This window comes from Cylas formicarius, unplaced genomic scaffold (assembly GCF_029955315.1).
Source record: "Cylas formicarius isolate icCylForm1 unplaced genomic scaffold, icCylForm1.1 PGA_scaffold_7__23_contigs__length_41026272, whole genome shotgun sequence".
Classification (NCBI taxonomy): domain Eukaryota; kingdom Metazoa; phylum Arthropoda; class Insecta; order Coleoptera; family Brentidae; genus Cylas; species Cylas formicarius.
In genome coordinates this window covers 6,041,541-6,064,107 of record NW_026844352.1, presented here as the reverse complement: position 1 = coordinate 6,064,107, position 22,567 = coordinate 6,041,541, and the positions used below count along the sequence as shown (strand labels likewise).

The 22,567-nt window shown below is 35.4% G+C and overlaps 1 protein-coding gene across 1 annotated transcript in view; it reads right to left on the bottom strand.

The window, feature by feature from the left end:
* The window catches only part of LOC132704994 (H2.0-like homeobox protein), a 30,250-nt gene that overhangs the window by 7,095 nt on the left and 588 nt on the right, over nt 1–22,567 (bottom strand). The window contains exon 2 of the mRNA XM_060675372.1: nt 17,443–17,800. Within this exon, the coding sequence (XP_060531355.1) occupies nt 17,443–17,791 (349 nt within the window). The 5' untranslated portion in view covers nt 17,792–17,800. The remainder of the gene's footprint in view (nt 1–17,442; nt 17,801–22,567) is intronic.

Genomic DNA, 22,567 nt, shown 5'->3' with positions numbered 1-22,567 from the left:
TGTTAATGACCACCCTTTGATAATCCCATTCAAAAGCAATTGGTCACTTTCTTATATCTATGAACAGACCATAGCTTGTAAATATTACATTTGAAAAGACACGTTGTTGTCGAAACAATTGGATAATTTCGTGAAAATCTGAACTTTTAGTTGTTATATATTTTGACGATTTATTTAATTGAAAGTGCTCAAAAATCTAAAAAAAAAAAGAAATACGTTATGATTTTAGAGAAACGTGACGCCTTTCAGAGACGACAAAAATTTCGCAGATTCTCAGAGAGTTTTTCACAGCGGTTTATCCCTTACGTTAGCCTAGCGCGCGCGCCGCTGGTCAATTGAAAACCAAATGTTTCCTTCGCGTGCACGTTTAAATACTTGTCTATATTATAGCTGTATCCTTTAAATGCTTACGCCCGGGTCGTATAAACACAATCTTAAATGCTGGAGGCCGTAAATCGTAAACGCGTAACCATCCGAGACTGTTTACGTGATAATGGTAATAGAACGACATTTGTTTACACCCGTTCACGAAATTTGGTACCCATCAACGGTTTTTAATGTGTATATTTACAAACCATTATAGTCTGCCTTAAGTTTTATTAGCCTCCTATTAAGCCGTCGCTACTAATTACGTTGAAGAATCCGTGGCCATTCCATAGAGTTCCATTATCTGATATTCATTATAATATAACGTAAAAATCTGTTTTACGAACAAAATTTGTTGTATTATTCCACTTTGTATAACGAATTTCTCACTCTCTATACCGAAGAAAAAAAAGGCACATCTGGTAAAAAAGTAAGCAATGTAGGCCGACTTGTAATTAATAATCTCTGACCTTCCCAGAATGCCTTACCCTAATAATCTAATTACCGAGAACCTGGTAGTCCTAAGTGTTTTTCTCGTAATAAGCGATTATGTTAATGCCTTTATCGGTATGTATAAAAGCTCACCATTGTTTCAATCAGTTCTAATTTGACGTAGTGAATACAGCGAGCATGGCGAGTAAGCAAAAATTTTATCTCTGGATGATAAAGTTGTTTTAATTCGGGAGATATACCGGGAAGAAAAGAAAAGCGATGTGGGAAGTCGATACGGACTTACATCGTCGACTGTATCCACGATTTGGCAGTGCAAAAAAAATCATTTAGGCTGAAGAGACAGGCAGTTCTAATAAAAAACTAAGAAAGCCAGAATTTGGACCTATCTTAAAACTAAAAGCAGAAAAGTTTGCTGAACAGCTTGGCATTATAGATTTCAAGGCTTCGGAAGGATGGTTGGGAAAGTTCAAATAGAGACATGGTATAAATTATGGACAGATAATTGGGCGAAGCCCGTAATGTCGACAGAACGTCACTAACAATTGGCTGGAGAAGACGTGGGCAAAACTAGCAGAAAAGTACCCTGCTGACAACATTTTTAATGCTGACGAAACTGGTATTTTTTATAAAATGACGGCAGATAAAACTCTTAAATTGCGAAGCGAAAAGTGTGTGGGTGGAAAACTTTCTAAAGAACGTCTAACAGTGTTAGTAGCTGCCAATATGAGTGGGAGAGAAAAAAGAAAGCTAGTCGTGATTGAAAAATTAACTTACCCACGATGTTTTAAGAACATCAAGCATTTGCCGGTAACTTACAAGGCAAACCAGTCTGCATAGATGATATCGCAAATTTTTGAAGAGGAGATAGGGAAATGGCATACAGAGTTAAAGGGGATGAAAATATTACTTTTCTTAGATAACTGCTCTGCACATCCCTATATTCCAAATATTGAATTGGCATTTCTTGCAGCCCAAACAACAAGTGTATTACAGCCGATGCACCAGAGCGTAATAAAAAGTCTTAAGAGTCGATACAGAAAAAACATTTTAATGGAAATGATCGAGTCCGAAGACAAATTTTCCATTAATATGCTAGATGCAGTCAACTTTATTCGTAAAGCTTGGAAAGAGGTGACACCAGAAACAATTCAACACTCCTATCGTCATGCAGGACTTATTACCGAGACAGAATGCGAACAGCCGCTAAGCGAGTTGATAAAGCAGTTTCAAACAACAATTACGTTTACAAGTGAGGAGTTGCAAGATTTTATGGTGATAGATCAGGATTTGTCTACAACAGCAGATTTGACAGAGGAAGCCATATTACAATAAGCAAGAAAGGGTGAGGAAGAACACCAAGAGGAAGAAGAAGATGAAAAAGTTGATCTGGGACCACCACCAACCATTCAACAAGCCCTATATTCAGTTAAGCTACTAGAGAATTTTTTTATGTGTCATGGGTAAGATACCTCTCTCGAAGAAATGGTGAAAATACAAGCCAAAGTACGAGTTGCGTATTGGCATACTAAAAAAATTGGCATACTAAAAAAATTTTTTAGTATGCCAATAGTGCCTATACCTCTTTATATCGAAAAAAAATCAGTCCCGATCTCGCTATATAGAGCTTCGACTGTATTTGCTATTCTCAAAGAAGGAGTTGAAAATTACCGACCTAGTTCGATCTAATGCAATTTTTTTTCAAAAATATTTTAGATTATATTACATAAATTTATCTTTACTCAAATTCGAAATAAACTCTCTACGCAATAACATGGTTTCTATGCGAAAAGGTCATGTATCACCAACATACGTTCCCTGTCTTACTATGTCTGTGACTCCCTGAACAATCAAGGTCAAGTTGACGTTATAAAGTTAACGTGGTATAATAATGGTAACGAGCTTGTCAAAATTCATTTTTTTAAATTTTACTTCTAAGGCTGCGGGCTTAATTTTCAGCGGAATACGCTGATATTTCACACACAGCCCTAATTTTGTAAAAGTTATCGTTATAAAATGAAAGTGTTTCAGAAATCTGTCACTAGAAGGCGCTTTACCTAGAATATTTTTTTAATTTTTCATGTATTTTAGTTATTTAGTCTGATATTGCAAAATAGGCCAGATTGCATTAAGCAGAATTACAAATCCTCAAAAATTGTTACTCTTGATTTAAGTCGATAAGCATTATCGACTTTTTTATTTAAAGAATTTACAGAAAGGTAGGCTATCGCGATATGCATTTCTGCTTCCCCGATTATTATTAACAATTTTTTATTTTCGAAAATATTAAATGTATTTATGTTACTTAAATGAAACATGCTATTGCATTCTTCTTCTTCTTAAAGTGCCGGTCCTCTGTGGACGTTGGCTATCACGTTGGTCCATATTACTTTGTTTACTGCGGATCTGAATAGGGCTGTTGATGTCATTCCAGTCCATGCACGTAGGTTCCGCAGCCACGATATTCGTCTGCGTCCTGCCGATCGTCGACCCTCTATTTTCCCCTGTAAGATGAGTTGGAGTAGGTGGTATTTCTCATTGCGCATAATGTGTCCAAAGTATTCCAGTTTTCTGCGTTTGATGTTTGCTGGGAATTCCATTTCTCCTCCGATGCGCTCAATGACCGTTTTATTTGTCACATGATGTACCCACGAAATTCTGAGGATGCGGCGGTAGCACCACATCTCGAAGGCATCTATACGTTTGCACGAGGCATCGGTAAGGGTCCATGCTTCTGTCCCATAAAGGAGGACCGAGAGAACATAACAGTTCAGGACCCTTATTCTAGTGCGGACGCTGAGGGATAGGTTACAGAGTATGTTTCTCATTTTGTTAAATGTGCTTCTTGCTTTTTCGATTCGGCACTTTATTTCTCGAGAGTGGTCCCAATCTTTGTTCAAAGTACAGCCCAGGTATGTAACTGTCTCTGCTGTTTTGATGATTTCGTTGTTTGCAGTAAACTGTAGGTTTCCAATAACGTTTTTACTGATAATTAATATTTGTGTTTTTTTACAGTTTATCTTCATACCGTATCCTTCGCATGCAGTCGCCACTCGGTCCACAAGTCTCTGAAGCCCCTCGGCAGTGTCGGTCACAAGAACGGTATCATCCGCATATCTCAAGTTGTTTATAATTTGACCATTTACTACAAGTCCGTCCTCTGTATCATCCAATGCTTCCTTGAATAGATGTTCTGAATACACGTTAAACAGGAGAGGCGACAGTATGCAGCCCTGGCGCACTCCCCTTCCAACGCTAAATTCTGCTGACGTTGTGTTTTCTACTCGAACCATAGCCTTTTGTTGTAAGTATAGTTTTGCTAGGATCTCCGTGTCTCTGTTGTCCATTCCTGATTCTCGTAACATTGCGATGAGCTTATCGTGCCGAACCCTGTCGAAAGCCCTCTCGAAGTCTATGAAACAAGTAAAAACGTCTGTATTGACGTCCCGTGCTCGTTGGATCAGCACTTGTATGGCGAACAAGGCTTCTCTAGTGCCAAGTCCTCTCCTGAAGCCAAACTGATTAGCACTTATGTTCTCGTCGAGTCGTTTGTAAATTCGTGCTTGTATTATATTGAGGAAGGCCTTTAAAGCATGACTCATCAGGCTAATAATTCTGTACTCTGAGCATTTAGTTGCGTTCGCTTTCTGGGGTAGCGGGATAAATGTTGACATCAGCCAATCTTTTGGCAGTTGGCCATCTATATAGATTTTGTTAAAAAGGGTGGTTATCAGTTTTATTTGTTCGGAGTCCAGTAGCTTCAGGACTTCTCCATGTATTTGATCTGGTAAAGGGCTTTTGTGGTTTTTTAACCTTTTGATAGCTGCTTCCACTTCTTCTTGTGTGATGGTAGGTCCTTCAGTGTTAACCGTTGCAGCCACATTGTCTACGTTTTCCTCTCCAAAGAGTTTCTGCATATATTCTTTCCATCTTGCTAGTTTTTTGTCGACTTCGGTGATGGTGTTGTTGTCTGAGTCGAGGAGAACTCCTGTACTCCGTCTTTGGAATAGTCCTGCTGCTTCTTTTATTTTCTTGTGGAGGTTAAAACTATCGTGTTTTGCCTGCAGTATCTCAATTTCAGCACAGTTTTCTTGCAGCCACTGTTCCTTGGTCTCTTTGATCTTTCTCAGAACTCTCCGATGCACTTCTCGGTATTTTTCCGTATCCCTGTTTCTATGTTGTCTCCTTTCTTCCATAAGTTCCAGTATAGCATCCGTCATCCATTCCTGTCTCTTCGCCTGTTTATTCTGCCTCAGCTCTTCTTCCGTGACGGAGACTATGGATGTTTTTATTCTATTCCAAAGGTCTTCTATTTCTGTTCCGTGATTGCTAGTTCGTTGTTAATTTTATCTCTGGTTCGCTGTAGTATGTTTTCTTGTTGGAGTTTCCGTACGTTAATGCGTCTTGAGTGCCTTTTTTTGACGATTTTCTTTAATCGGAGTTTAGTGCGTGCCAACAACAGATTGTGATCTGACGGTATGTCTGCGCCTGGGTAGGTTTTACAGGATACAACTGCGTTGCGATATCTTCGGTTTATCATTATAAAGTCAATTTGGTTTCTTATGATTCTGTGGCTGCTATCCGCTGGGGATTTCCAGGTGTACAGTCTTCTCGAGGGCAGTTTGAAAAAGGTGTTCATAATAGTAAAGTTCATTTCCTCGCAAAATTCTATTAAGCGTTCTCCCCTCTCATTTCTCACCCCCAGCCCGAATTCGCCTACCACAACCTTTCCTTGCCCAACCTTGGCGTTCATGTCTCCCAACATCATATTAACTTCTTCTCTCCTCGTACGTTTGAGGGCAGTTCTAAGCTGTTCGTAGAATTCTTCCATCTCTTGTTCACTGCTCTCGGTCGTAGGTGCGTATGACTGTATGATATTCAAATCGAATGGTTTTGATTTGATTTTTATCAGTGCAACTCTGCTCGAGATGGGGATAAATCCTTTTACAGCTTCGTTGGTTTGCTTGTTCAGGATTATTGCTACTCCGTTTCTATTTCTGGTAGTATGGTCTCCGGAGAAATATATATGGTGTTCGTCTATAGTGTCCCGAGTCCGGCCATCGTGTCTCACTGCACCCCAGTATGTCGATTTGTAGCCGTTTCACCTCTTTCACTATATTTGCCGCCTTCCCAGCCTGGTACATGCTCTGCACATTCCATGTGCCAATTCTCTTCTCTTTGTTTATTCTTAGGACATCATTGGAAAACCGGGGGATTCTTCGCACCCTCTCCCCACTTAAGGGGTTCCCAGGACTGAGGGCCGTTGCTTGTTTTTGTATATCCATTGTGATGTCTTGGGGAATATATATGATCCAGGTAGTTTCCCGTTGCTTTCCTGGATTTTTTTATCAGCCGCCCCTAACATGGGGAACAGACGCTATTTGCAGCCGCCCATTCTGGGTCAGACGCTGCAGTTTCACCATATCTGGCTACCCTCACTTGGTTTAGTCTGTGGGTAAACACAGTGTGCCGGTGTGTGGCGCTTGGAGCCAACAAGTGAGAGTTGGGTGTCTCGTGAGGACCAGTTGTCTGAGATCTCCGCCCGTCTTACGACGCTTGGAGTGACCGTCCCCAACAAAAGGTACATAATACATACATAACCCCTACACCCCAGCTATTGCATTGACTATTTTTTCATTTTTTTAATTTGTAGAATATTGTTTTCCTTTTCCGTAACATAAATGCATATCGCGACATAAAAAAATCGACTTAAACAAGAGTAACAATTTTTGACTATAAAATACAGGGAAAAAATGTTCTAGGAAAAGCGCCCTCTAGTGACAGATTTCTGGAACATCCATTTCTTTAGTAGTCTTTCTTTGTTTTTTTTTTTGTTATAAGATTAGTAGATTTAAGATTAATTTTTACATCTTCTGGAAATATATCATATGATTTATATATAATTTCTTGTAATTGGGTCATGGTATCTGTTGGAAATAAAGTGCTCTAACTTCTTTTTCCTTAACTTCTCGGCAGAAAAATGGGGTTTTATTTGGTGTGATTTTGAGTTTACCGCTATTTCTTTTCCCTACAGCTTCTTTAGCAGCACTCGTGATGTTATTTTTAAAAAACGACCCTGTGATACCTGTCGGTCAAAAATGACAGTAGTAGTGAAAAGGTAGGAAAAGGATAGATATTAAAGTCATGTCAAAGGCTTTAGTGTAATCAAGCACCACTAGAACCGTAGCACTGCTTTTACTACGTCATCTATAATGTTAGTCAAAGTCGCCAAGCAGTTGTAACCTCTTCTAAATCCAGCCTATCTATAGGGGATGATCTGGTTGCTTGTTAGATATGGATAAATTTGAGACAAACTCACTTTCTCTAGAACTTTTGAGAGTACCGGTAATATTCAGATGGATCGTAAGTGGTTAAATTCAGTTGGGTTGGGTTCTTGAACGCAGTGGTTAACTAAATAAGTACTATATGGATATATAAAAGGGCAACAGAGTGGAATTAGAGTAGTATTTAACTTATACGCTTCAATAGCCTTTGTCTTACTAGAATAATATTTGAAACAGTTTCTTCAGAAACATTTGTAAAAGAAAAAGTCTTATCCAGAAAAGAATTACTGTTATAATAGTGCAATAGTTCATAATTAGGTGTGGTACGTTCATAGATATAAGAAAGTGACCAATTGATTTTGAATGGGATTATCCAAGGGTGGTCATTAACATACAATGCAACAAGATTATTACCTAAAGTTTTGGAATTTAAATTCAGGTAAAATTATGGTCCATAATAGAAAATAATTTCATACCTACCTGTGTTTAATATTCTTTGGTTTGGTATACTATTTAGTTTAAGTTTATTAGTAATCATTCCTATTTCGTGTGTAGTACAGCGTGTGTTGAATCGTGTGCGAATTATGCAAAATATGTGCGAGTCTAGTGTATCTCATTAGATGCTCCGGCCCAAATGTAGAAAACACTATTCTATTGAGACTAAGGAAGTTATAAACAATGTTTATTTGACTCTCATTGAACGTGGTGCCAGCCAGCAAGCATCTTTAGAAGAAACGGCCACATTGACGAAAATTCCAACATAAACTGTATGGAAAATTGTAAATAATCCCATTTCAGCTAGGAAAAAATTAAGCGATGCTGACATTTTCTCGAGTGTAGATGAAAGTGATCAAGATATTATACGGCGTAAAATTTACCAGTTATATGTGGAACAAAGCGTGCCTACATTAAATATCTTAATTAGGAGGCTTGAAAAAGATGAAACCGGTGTTAAATGTGACAGAACTACCTTATGGAAGTGTATTCAACACATGGGATTTAGATTCAAAAAAATTGACAAAAGCCACCAACTGAAATCTGCCATTCGTCGTAACAAAGTTTTTCCCCGTGTTAACTCCAATGTCCTCAAACTTATAGAAAACAAAGTTGGGCAGATTCTGTTAAACATATAGAAAAAGCAGAACAATCGTATATCCATATTGCAAATAATATAGAACAAATAAGAATTAGGCGATGATAGCGATAGTGATACTGATATATTATGTGAATAATTAATAAGTAGGTAATAAAAATAATTTGTAATTTTATTTTAGATTTAAACATAAATACGTAAATAAATAAACAAACATTGTTTAGTATCTTTCCTAACATAACACCAAATAATTAAATTCTAAGCAAAGTAAGGACCTGTGTGGCCATATTTCATTCTTACAGCTTTCCCGGGTCTTTCCATAATTCGTATCAGTTAGTCACTTTCTTATATCTATGAACAAACTTTACAACATTATTTCCTATTATTTGTGTGAAATACTTCTTCATTTGGTAAACGATTTTTAAAGTTTCTGGGATGCTTTCTCGATTTCGTACAAAATATTCAGTTTTTTTAATTCTTTCGATGGTTGCATAAGGAAATAGTGCTGAAATTTGAAGTAAAAATATGCTTTGATTTCAGTACTTCGTGGTTTTATTGCATAGAGTGTACTATAGAGAACTTCCGAATTCATCTGGATTAACTGAATACTTTCCTCGGAGTAAATTAAATTAAATTTAAAATTTCCAAACATTGACAAGGATGCTTTCCCAGCTAGTGGTTCATATTTGATGCTCCGAGGGCCACTTTAACTAAATGAATACAGGGTTATTCCAGGTAAATTGATATACTGTAGTTTAGTACTTTTAGGTGGCAAATTAATTGCTCATTTACGTGCCAATATAAAATATGGGATGTCCCATTTAAAATTCCCACGTAACATAGATTTTTATATCTTGCCAATTGGACCTTATGTTATGAATATTATTTTATAAGACCGGTATGGTATATGTTACATAAAAAAGTTCCAGAATGATTCGCAGAATGTAAAAATGTAATAATATACAGGGTGTTCCAATAAAAAAAAAAGTTGGTATACTGTACGAGTATATCTGGCAACGCCGCATAAGTAACGAACATTTCAGGTTTTTACCGTAAGCCATTCTCCATAAACGTCTAATACGTTTGTATCCGCGCGTTGTGGTGCTATTGTTTTTCGAAGGAGCTGACGAAGCTAAGCGAACATTCGCTGCTTTTCCAATAAACGTAAATTTAAACAAATATACTTATAATAGGTTATGATATTTACCCAAACTTAAGTCGTTTATCACGTAAACAAATTATTGTTCAACGGTTTGTTATGTTAACCGAATATGTTACGCCGTTAATTGATGATCTATGAATTTTAACAACCCATAAAACATCCGGATATAAATAAATCGAATGATTTACGCCGAGCCGACGATTGGAAAGCTAACTTTCCTAGTAGAGTTTTTTTTTAAGTGTTTTATATCTGAAGGAAACCGCGGGTACGTTTAAACAAAACACACGACTTTTCGATGAGTTTTAATTTGTGTTTTAGTTTTACTGATTTTGATTTTATTTGCCCTTCTTTTACAATTTCGATGTAATATTAATCGACGTGACATGAAAACACGTATAGTGCTTTCGCAAATAAATGATTTTGGCAAATGAATTGAATTTTATGAAAAGGTAAATTAGTATATTAGTTTGTATTGGTGTTAAGCCATATTATCTTTGGTGTGTAATAAAACACTTTAAATTTATTGGACCATATTTTTTTCGGAAACCACTTAACGGGCCTGAATATTTAAACTTTTTGTAGAATGAGTTACTTCAACTTCTCTTTTTTAAGTTTTTTATATCTAAAGACAGCCGCGGATAAGTTTAAACAAAACACACGAATTTTCGATGAGTTTTAATTTGCGTTTTAGATAATTTTTAAATAATCATAACCCACAGAAATCGATTGGTAGAGGTGAATTCATCAGATGCCCACCTTGATCGCCAGATTTCTTTTTGTGGGGGACAAACGTCGAAAATAATTCGTTTATTTTGAACACCCTGTAGCAACTAATTCAAATTCGTTTGTGTAGATCTTTTACGTAATCTTTTAATAACGCTAATATGAAATATCTATGTGATCGAATTTATTTTAAATATTTTGAAAACTATTATTATTATTGGGTATTATGATTAATAAAAAAATTTCAAGTATTTTAAAAGAAATTCCAAATAAAATTTAAAAATTGGGTGTATATTTTAAAATAATTTTATAGTAAATAAAATAATAAAAATAAATAAAAAAATAAATTTTATAAAAAAATAATAAACTCAATATTCCGAGATTTATTGGAATTTGAACAAATCAAATTTATTAATAAAACACAGAAATCTAATAGCTATCTATCAAGCAGGCTTACGACATGCACGATTACAATACCAGATCTCTAAGTATGCATAAAACGTATTCGAAACTAACCAAAACTAATTATTTTCTGTTAACTATGAAGACATACCATAAGGTTACAGAAAACACAAGAAATATTAAATACATTTAGACTGTTTAAGCAATTTCAAATATGTCTTGTTGTGATAAGTAATTGTAAATATTCAACCAAATGAATGAAAGTTGGCTTATATAACACCACTGTGCCATTTAGCCTTTCTGCCAGGAAATTCCAACAAGTCCAACATTCCAGATATTTAAATTTCACAACTGCAAGGGGGTTTTCAGCGCCCCAAGGTTTGTTATTATTCTTTTATAACTTGGTCTTCCTTTATTCATATGATCAGGTTTGAATGATTTGAATAATGAGTCTTCTATGTATGTGGATTAATGTCTTAGCAGATGGAATGTTGCTATTGGGCCAAGCCTCGATATAAGACCATCGTGCTTGATCTGCATTTCCATTTGCTCTTCCGTGTCAAAAATACATATCTCGATATTCAATATTTGAATAGTTCTGATGGGCTATCACAATAGCAGTTGGATAATAAGCTCTTTTAATAGTAATTAATTTTTAACGGATTGTGACAATTATTGAGGATATGTGATTCTGTTTAAGGCAATCTGTTCCATTTTGCAATATCAGTCTAAATAAATAAAATACAGGGAAAATAAAAAAAAAGTTATAGGTAAAGTGCCCTCTAGCGACGGATTTCTGAAACGCTATTATTGTGTAAAGATGATTTTTACTAAATCAGTGAGTGTAAGATACCCATATTATCCCAAGCATAAAAAAAAAATACTTTTTTGCTCTAAAATTATTTATTTTGATGCACTTAAGAATACATTACATGTGTCAAAAAAAAAACTCGAAACATACAAAAAAAAAACTGGTGCATAAACCATTGGGAAAAAACATTAAATGTTTTGGGGCACATAAGATGTAACATATAATTTATACATAAATATACAAAAGAAGGTTCAAATTCGACAGAAAACAACTAAAAGTAGACTGTTTTCCAAATAGAACCTGATTTGATACGGTGCGTGAGTGAACCACTGGTAACACCCGGTTTCATTTTTGGTGATATTTTACAAAGCATGAAGCAGGTAAATGCACATTACACTTATTACAAACGTAAATTGTGTGGCTGTGGGAGATTCTACATCTCCTTCGGGCTTTATTGGCATGAACAATCATGAGGTGACCTTGATTATCATAACGCACTTCATCTATGGCAGGTGCAAAATTTCTTTGAGTAATTGTTTTATCAATTTTTAAAAGTCGCAAATCAATGTAAGATTTAAAATCTACTTTGGAAATCTTTTGTTTGTTGACGATATTATACAATTTCCATGCATTTACTACTAAACTATCCAGTGAGTTACAAAATAAAGGCCACCACCATTTTTTTCCAAATACCTGGCACCTGTTATTAGCCTTTCTGTTGTCATGTAAATCTACCCCACCCTAATCTAATGCATTGGGCAATTACATAAGGTGGGGTATATTTACATGTTTCCGTTCTTTTCTATTATAGCGTTTTACATTTTGGACAGGATCTACACTAGAAACATTAATTGCCACAGTTACAACTGAATTGTTGTGCCAACGGACAGTAGAAATTTTTGATTCAGATTCATATGCTGAAAGATAGGATCCGCGGTCTTATTTTCCAAATAATTTACAATTTTCCAGTGGACATTTATTTGTTCTATTTTCCCGGTGGCAAAATAACCATTAGGTTTTAAATGTACAAATAGTTTGAATGATGAAAAAAAAATTGGTGATTTACCGGCTTATCTACAACAGAAAGTAGACTCATGACAACGTCACCGCCACAAGACCAAGGTCAGAATATGGTTTATTTTGAGCACCACCATATGAAAGTGAATAAAATAGGTACCCGTCAGATGAACAAAGGCACCAAAGCTTGATGCCAAAACGAACTGGGTTACCCCTCATAAACATTTTACAAGAATAACGGCCAAAGCAAGGTACCATTTGTTCATCTATGGATAACTTGAACGAAAATATGTCAATTGGAGGGGTCTCGTTTTTGAAAATTTATCATTTTTATCCAATAGATTATTATCAGATAAGTTTTACTTTATCAATTTGAGTCTATTGCAGCTACATTTTGTCTTCATCAGTAGACCAATAATGCTAAATATGTAGAAATAATAACTCGCGAACAACAAAATGCCTACAAAATTTAAAAGTTCATTTTTTACAACGAGAATTCATGCCGGTTATTGTCTTGAGCATATTTTACCGAAAATTTTACAATCAAATCAATCACTTCGTCATCAAAAAACATAAAAAATATTTAAGCGGAGTCTTTCCAGAAAGCCTATTTTTTACTTCTTCACATGATCTAAATTCATCGGATATAGGCGTGTGAGTGTACTCAATCTGACCTTCCTTTTACTTGACAGTAGAAGCAAGAATGTCGTTTGCAGAAAAAATATGTCTTCTTTTGAATTCCAGGGTTTCATCATCTGATGAGTCCCATTCAGGTTCAGTAGTTGATGAATTATAGGACTGTTGAAGGACAGCTGTATGTATCATTTGGTGTATGTAACTCGAAAGTTCCAACTATATCAGTTGGTTCCTCAAACTCTTGAAGATTCATGTTATCGTTCATATCTTCTTCGTCAGTCAAGGTATCAAGGTATATAGACCGCGTCAGTATGTTCTGTAAATATTTTTTCACGTTATTTTTAGCATACATTTACAAGTAATGCTCTAATACATAAGAATACGTAAATCCAAATCATACTTACGACTTTCATTGTTATTGTCCTCATCCATCACGATCTCCGATAGACGCCTCTAATGCCTTTTGAGTCAAATACCTCGGAAATGCCATATTTTACGAAGTGCACAAGGCACAAACTAATACTAAACAACACGCTAATTGTTGGATGTTTATTCTACATGCGCTAACTTGTCTAGACTTGCAATAACAAAGTTTTGTTTCACAGATAAAACCAGTGGTGCATTCACGCACCAGTAAATATTTTCAAAAAATAAAGCATAATTAATATATTATTTCCAATGTATGTTTTCTGCGATGTAATCTACATGCTATAGAGTGAACAAAAATGGTAATACAAATCCGAAATATTTTTTTTACTATTTTGGATTTACTTGAAAATGTGATACAAATTTTTGTACCGCTTTTGTTAACTTTTGAAGTCATATATAAGATATTTCCTTTACACATAAATTAGCGATTTCTACGGTTTTATGTCCTTTAGTAGTGATAATAATAAAATATCTAAATGGATGTGCAAAAATATTTTATGGATTTCCCGGAATTTTGACAAGCTATAATATTACGATTTCGAATGTTTGTTACTCGACTTTCTAACATTATTTTACCACGTCGAATCTTTCGTCGAGGTTTCCGAGCTCAATTTCCGAACACCCTGTATATGTTATCTAAGAATGGGCAAACCTTAAACTGGAGGTGCTAGTAGACACCAGAATATTATGCATTTGATTAAGAGTTCTTTCATTATCATTACCAAAAATGTTATTGTCAAATTTTGGTTAGTTAGACTTGCCAAATTCCTACTCAAATCACAACATCGAGAACGCGATACGAAAAATTAATCAGCGTCGGTTGATTCTTTAAGAGGGATCTCGCGTGGGCGGCCGCTTACTAAAATATTTACGCGCTGGGCGATTTGCTGAAATCGGGCTCGCGATACGAATATATCGATGCCGTTTAAATCGAGTCCATCACGGCAATAACGTTTTCAACGGGACATCTTTCTCCGCAGTTTAAAGACGTAAATAAACTATAAAAATCTACTCGAAGAGGCCGAAGATGTTTGTATATGCCGTTCGTTTGTGACCGACGTTTCACAGAAGCCCTCCAGACCGCTACGCCTCGCATAAACAGATAAATTCTTTCTGCGCGGGTGTTTATCGCTGACGCGCTACGCGCGCTTTGCCCGACACTGGTAGTAATTGACACAACTATCTATAAAAAAAGAGCGGGATAATTGCGTTTGAAGGGCCACGTGCGAAGGCGTAGAAAGGATACACCACAATAACGATAATAAAGAATGAAGGCGGTTTGTGAGTTATCCAATTATACATCGATCTTGTTCGGACATTTCCGCATGTTTTCGGAGATGTGTCCGAGAGTGATGGCCGTATTTGTCCAAATGTTCATTTGGGAACACCACAAATGGTCGAATGTTCAAATGGTCGAAAATCCCTGACGGCTTTCGGTCCCGTTTCGGAAAGTTCCGGCGAGTCTTGTCTCGCGAGGGATCTCGATGTAGCAGAAGGTCAAGAGATGGCCGTATTTGTCCAAATATAGATAGAGAATAATTATGATTTGTTTACATTACAATGTTTTTAAAATACATCTATTTGCTAATATTTATAGTGACTCAGCTTAAAAGATTCAGTTGCATTTTAATTAATCAAAAAGCCAAACCTATCATAAATGTGTTTGTTTAAAGCATATAGCTATAAGATAATATACTGGCCTTAATACGGTAAAAAGTGATGCGCCGCAGGTGGCTATGACATTTTCGTAGAGAAGAATCTTTTGCGCATGCGTCACATCCAAATAGCTCAGTTGCCACATTGCCGTAATTTCTCTGAAAAAATTGACTATTTTTCAGAAGAACGCAAAATCAGTCTTTGAAATCCGAATATAATTGGCAACACCGACCTAGGAATTGCTATTGCCAGCGGATACTAACAGTCTGTGACATGGTTGTTTACATTTTTGCTGGTTATGATTCTCTCTTTTTGGTTATTCAGGTTTGACTCCAAATTGCAATAAAATATAGGTAAATTATTATGTGACTTGATACTAATATCAAAAGCCCGGTAGACGCAATGCAATTTTTATATGTATTTTCGGCATTTAACAATTGCTGTTAAACATTTTTAATTTTTGCTAGCAAAATATTTTTTAAATTTTGAGGCAATAAACTACACTTTTTAGGGTTTGGTAATGTTAATTCTGTTATATTTAGGGCTAATTGTTTATTGGCTTGTTTTATCATAGTTTTTGATTTTCTTGGTTACATTTTCCAATACCTACAGCTTTTTAATAATATTGTCAATTGGTACTTTTCATAATTATATATTTGGCAGGCGAAACTCTGCAATTACTAGACTTGCGATGAAAGAATGAGAATTCTGGCTATATGAGGTGCCTGTTGAATATTTTTTCCACTTAGATATTTCCAGTGCGATATCTAGTACGAAAGTTATATTTACACTTTTTAAGTCACATTTCGTGAATTCGACTTTATTTACATTTTCAATGGAAGTTAAACCAATAAATTTATAAAAACAAACTGTTTGCGCCAATTTACGGGCACATATTCGGGAAAAAATAGCTGGTATCTTGTCTATAGGGTTTAAAGAAACAAAACGTCAAACTACTTACAGAAGTATATTACTGACGCCGATCCGTATGCTGTAATTCAGCATAATATTAACCATGCACTTGTCACTAATTTTTTTAACAACGCTTTTCACACCTTAATTCCTTTTTTGCCTGAAAATTTAATAGGATTTCGACATATTTTGAGAAAATACTGCCGTAAAAATGCAGCATCCAAACATTGACGATCTGCCAGCGGCCATGTTGGTTGTTGAAAGCCGCAAGGCCTTATGGGTCGAATGTCAGAACTTGTAATTCCAACTGCGATTGGTTAAAAACGAAATTTTAAATCTCGCGCATGCGCATATTGAACAGACCTTCTCAAAATTTTAAACTAATTAAAACTAACGGTCGTAGAAAAAGTATAGTATGTAACACGTTCGGTAAACTTTTTAACTCACTCGTTAATTGAACACTCGCTCCGCTCGTGTCAAATAAACTCGTGAGTCAAATGCCGTTTACCTCACTTGTTGCATAATATACTATTATTTTACTATTACAATTGATCATTAAGTAGTTTATTTAAGAAAAAGGACAGTAATTGGAAGAAAAATCATCCAAGGACAGAGATTTTAAGAAGATTAAATTCTTAAGATTGCATAAGCAAGAAAAAGCAGGTCCTAACCTTCAATTTTGTTTTGTTTGTACTGGTCAGACATAGATATTTGAAAATCGTACACTTGGTCTTGGGAAGATATTAATACAAAAACTGTAAAAGCCACTAAAGTTCATGTGAACGGTATGCAAAATTTCGGTGAGAAACTTAAATTATAAATGTCACTTTACTTACCGACTAGATTTTAATTGTAGCTGATAGCACGTAGTATTTAAATTGTGTATTAGTTTTTGGGTACATTTTTGCAAAATAACACTAATACATTCACCGACATGACCGTCACCATTGATAAACGTCAAAATTCAAATTGTGCGGTAAAATTTCCGAAAAGATCCGATTGCTCCCAAATCCGTGCGGTAAAATCTCGGAAATGTCCGAAGTGGCCCCGATTCGTGGGAAAGGAAACTGACGTGGTAAAGTGACGCTTCCCGCACGCTAGATCGGTGGGTAATTAGGTATTTTACAGACGGGAGTAGAAAAAAACCTTTGAGAGTCCGTCCCTAATTCCCTCCTTTAATATCTACCGGGTCCGAGTTTTATTGCATAAGTAATATCTAATAAGTCAAAGGTCATTATACCAGGTTTCTTTCTCTTCCACAATGCCCGTTTTGCCTTGGTACACATAAACTTAATCCTCCACTGCGTGGCAATGGTGATAAATTTATATGTATAAATAAAACTAACCCCAAACCCAAGTGCACCCTATAAAAAGAAAGAATATGTGACCAAGAAACCAATACTAAAAAATGAATTCCTTTACATATCCAATAAGGTTTCATTGCTCTACACTTTTCTGAAATGTACTTTAATCACCTACGATTAATTACGAGCTAGCTTACCAGGGCGGGTTGCAAAAGGTCTTATCGGCTGAACAGCATAAGTGGTGCTATTATTTCCAGACGACCCATATCCAGGGCACTCGAGGTACCTCGGCAGTCCGGGTAAATGATCGTGCTGACAGCTTCTACCTGAACCCAGTCTGCAGCACCTGAACAAAGACGTGACGCAGTCTGAACAGGGTACTGCCATCTGCGGAAGCGGCTTGGATATCGTCGAGTTGTTGTTGCCGTTTTCGCAATTCAACTTTCTTGAGTACTCAGCGGAGAGCAGCCTATCGATGCCAAATTTCAGCTTCGCCGGTCCTTTTTCTATGTTTGGCATGTGACGCTCCGTAGTGCAGTTGTCCATTTTATGGCCCTTTAAGAAAAATTAAACTGGCTGGAGTAAAGCTGGATGTCTGCCTTGGAAGACTAATTCCCGTATTGGTGCAAAGTCCGGTTTCGTGATTGTATTCGGCCACTGCTGACGTTGAGAGATTTTTCACAAAGTGGTTTGTTTTGACGTAATATTTCTTAAGAACTTTTGATATGTGGTCAGGGATGTTTTGAATTAAGGAAGGGCAAAGAGTTGCGGACTCATTGTCTTTGGAAGTTTGTGGTGAAACGTATTTTGCATTTTGTACTTATAATAATAATAATAATAATAATAATAATAATAATATACTTTATTCGGGTAATTTCGACAAGGAAAATTACAAGAAAAGGCAAGAGTGCAGTACCCAGACGTATCTGTTTGCTGATTTCTACACTTATCCTTACACATACATCACACCATGGTTTTAATTAATGTTTACAATTGCGTTAAGTACCCACTTAATTATATAACAGAAAGAAACAGAAAGTCGTAACTGAACGATCTTTCAAATATACCAGATCGGTGACGAGGAACTATGACCCCTTTAAATCTTAGATTTAAGTTATTCACATCTGTTCTAAAAGTTATTTTTTCGGAGAGGTATTCGGGATATTTTGTCTTAACTATTTTGAAATAAAGGCAACAGCGATGGATCAAGCACCGCGTCTTCATGTTCGTGCAACCCGCTTCCTTCAGCTTGTAGCTGATAGGTCTTCAGCGGCGGATGCCGTAAATAAACCTCAAGCAGCATTTTTGATTGATTTGATTTTTCTGTTGGTAACAAAATGTAAGAATGGAAGATTATTATTAGTTTCTAATTGAATGATAAAACGTATGTCAGGAAGTATAGAGTTTAAATTACTAAGGAACTGTTAGAAAGATTCTTGATCTTGAGACCATTATTTTGCAAAATAAATAAGAACTAAAAGTTCAGATTTTTTCTCGTAATTATATATATTCACATGACAATTGTTTACAAACTACTTGCTACTATATAACGGCTGCAGCAGTTAAACTCTCAACAACATTAGTAAACAGTTTAAAGTTCTACACAGATTTTAAACCAAAATTTGCAATAAAAAATTCATTTGAATTAATCAACAAAATTAAATATATCAAAATCTTTTCTAAAGCATCACTATTGTCGTTTGATGTACAAAACTTATTTCCCAGTATTCCACCTATGGATGTGATAGATTTAGTAGATTCTATCCTCACAGATTCACATCTCTAAGGAAGGTTTGATTATGGGAAACCCACTTAGTCCTTTGTTAGTCGAGATTTTTATGGATAATTTGGAAAATATCATACAAGAACATCTTTTAAGTAAAAGTTTTCTATAGTGGTATAGATACGTGGATGATGCCTTTGCTTGCTTTTCTGGAACGGACAGACAATTGAATTCGTATTTTTGAAGGATTAATAAAAATCGTATAAAATTCACTATCGAGATTGAACAGAATAACTCTATTAGACTTAACTATCACGAAAACCATAAACCTTCACACACGGACACAATCATACATAACAGCTCAAATCACCCTTATATACACAAAGTGGCTGCATTTCACTTTTTTATACACAGACTTCTTAATACGCCACTCTCAATAGAAAATTACAACAAAGAACTTAATATCATTGAACAAATTGCACTAAACAGCGGCTACAATCCGTCCATCAAAATGTGGTTTAAAAATAGCTTTCAGAACTAACAACACAATAGAAAATTTTTTAAAAAACAATAAAACGAAATGTTCAAAATCTTAAAAATCAAGTGTCTACAGGTTGAAATGCGGATCTTGTCCTAAAATTTATATTGGACAAACAGGTAGATCCTTCAAGAAACGCAATAACGAATATAAAAGAGCGTTTAAAAACAGTAGTCTTGATTCTAATTATGCTACACACTTAAGCATAGAAAAACACATTTTTGACGACAATTTTGATATTTTACATACAGCCACAAAAAGTATAAAATTAAATTAATTGGAAGCCATGGAGATTAACAAAATGAGATATTCAAATGAATTGCTTAACAATCAATTAGATTTAAATACCTCTTAAGGTTTAATTGTCATTTTTCGATATATATAGTAGCAGGTAGTTTGTATATATTACATTTGATATAGACACGGTGTTGTCGAAACAATTGTCATGTGAATATTTAGTGAAAATCTGAACTTTCAGTTCTTATTTATTTTGTTAAATGGACTTTCATCAAGTAAAAGCCACCTCCGTTCAACCATTATTTTGATTTTAGATGGAAGGTGCCATGGAGGTGCGACGGCTGGGGGCAATGGAGAACCCATAACTATTGCCTACGTTTGTTCATAAATTTGACCGTTACAAGAAAAATATATTCCAGACAAGCATTTTTCAATCGAGATTAATGTCGCTAGTTTCAGTAATAGAGACTAATCAGAATATCCTGTGGATCTAAGGCAATGGTTTTTAATTGCTCAATGAAATATATAGAATTAAGTACGATATTATCAGTTCTCACTGTTTTTAATAGAAGCTGGAGATAACAATAATAATGAACTTTATTGCACATTGTATTACAAATACATTACTTAAAAGTGACATACCAAATACAAAGGAAATCGGCGTTACAAAAACTTGTTTCTTTGACAAATTTCAATTACCTATATTGTATTAATTAATCAGTAATTAAAGACTACAGAAAAAAGTCTTCTGGAGAGTAAGGTTTTAAACCTGTTAGTAACCTTTCTAATTGGCTATTTATGATACAATCTCAGGCACAAGTAACAAGGACTCCTGTTAGTTAAGGTTAAACATTGAATTTCGTAATTTACGCTTAAAATTCTGGTTCTGTGAAATATTTGCAGCTCGAAGTATATGTAGTTAATTCCTTTCAATACATTGAACAATTCAAACCGTTACATTAAATCAATAAAATTTTCTGGTTGGTCTCGAGTCCATATTACTGCTTGTCTGGAACATATTTTTCTTGTAACGGTCAAATTTATGAACAAATGTCGGAAATAGCTATGGGTTCTTCATTATCACCGGTCATCGCGAATATATTTATGGGATCAATTGAAACGAAAGTTTCCTTCCTTTTTTTCATCTAAAACTAAAATTTTGGAAACGCTACGTTGATGGTAGTTTGGTTAGTTGCCCTCATGGTCAAGAATCCCTCCAAGAATTTCTTAGTCATTTAAACTCTATACACCCTAACATACGTTTTGCTATTGAATTAAAAAGTAATAGTAGTCACCCATCCTTAGATATTTTTATCAATATAAAGTCACGCCTAACATTGGGTCATTCTGTTTACCGAAAACCTACGCACACAGACCTATACCTTAATACATTATCCCCTTTACCTTATCATTATCACACCATGAGCTATCAACTGCCTGCAGAGCCGTAAGACTATCCTAACTCTAGTCACTGAATTAACTAACCAAAACTAACCGAAACTAAAACCCCTTACATCCGCTCTTCTCTCTAATGATTGCCATATTAGACATATTAAGTGTCCCATCACAAAATACCCTTCACCAGATTTCAAATTCAAATACAATGGAACTGTTGTCCTTCCATATCAAAACATTATAAGTAATACTGCGTCAAAATCAGATTTACCTACCTTTCAAAAAATATCTTGATATCTTCGATCCCTAAAAGACAAAATTCCGTTTGGGATACTAGATACCATGGAACGCTGTACCATGCCAATGCGATCAAGAATACATTGGAGAGACTGGACGATAAATATCAACTAGGCTCAAATCAATTCTACCAACGAAAATTCCGAGAATCTATAGAACTCTACAAGTAACCAAACAATCTCAACCGCGACTCAGGTTTTTACCAATATGGGAGAATCACTCATAAGAGGCAGACAGAGTCAGTTGCAGCTAAGCTCTGATGAAGCCAACAGGATGATTGGCGAAACGTTCAGTTGAGTTCTCAGTTCACTACACACGCGTTTAAGAACTTTTACCATATGGGCTTGGACAGGAATTTTATAACCCTTCTATCGTGGTCTTTTTAGAGGCGAAGGGTCATTTATATTAAAGGGAATTATAAAGTTCATAACTTACATTGCTGTTAGATGAGAATCCCAATGTACTAAGCTCGCAGTATCGGTTTTCCGTAAATATTTGGGATGGTATTACTGGGGGCCAAATTATTGGTTCAATTATTCTAGCACATTATCTGTATTAGTCATTGAGGAGTATAGCCACCAATCCAATCCTTTGGATTTTCATTTATGGAGGCATTTAAAGGAACTTATTTATGAGGCAAATGTACAAACACTTGAAGAACTGTCAGAACTCAGAACTAGCATTCGAAGAGTTGTAAAAAAATCACGTTTTGATTTTTTTGAACAACTTAAATACTGAAACAAAAATGAAACAATGCTGAACTGCCAATTAGGTTCTTTGAAACTTATAATTAATCGGTTCCTGTACTGTCCCTTCTTCATCCTGAATTATATAAATATGTATTTAGTTTACAAATTCAGGAAAATCATTTGAATTACCATTGCTTGTTTCAATGAATTACTTCTTCGGAGATGAAATACTATTACAGAAATAATTTCACTTGAAAACAGCTGTTTGACGTCATTTTCCGTGCATAATTGTTTTTCAAAACTTAAACAACAATTTGTGATTTTCTTCATATGTCGGAATTTGTGCCGAATAAAGCGATTTTGCGAAGAAATTTGCTGCATTATTTTAAAATAGGTAGGAGTGCTGCACAAAGTCATAGTATTTTGGTAGATGAGCAAATGGT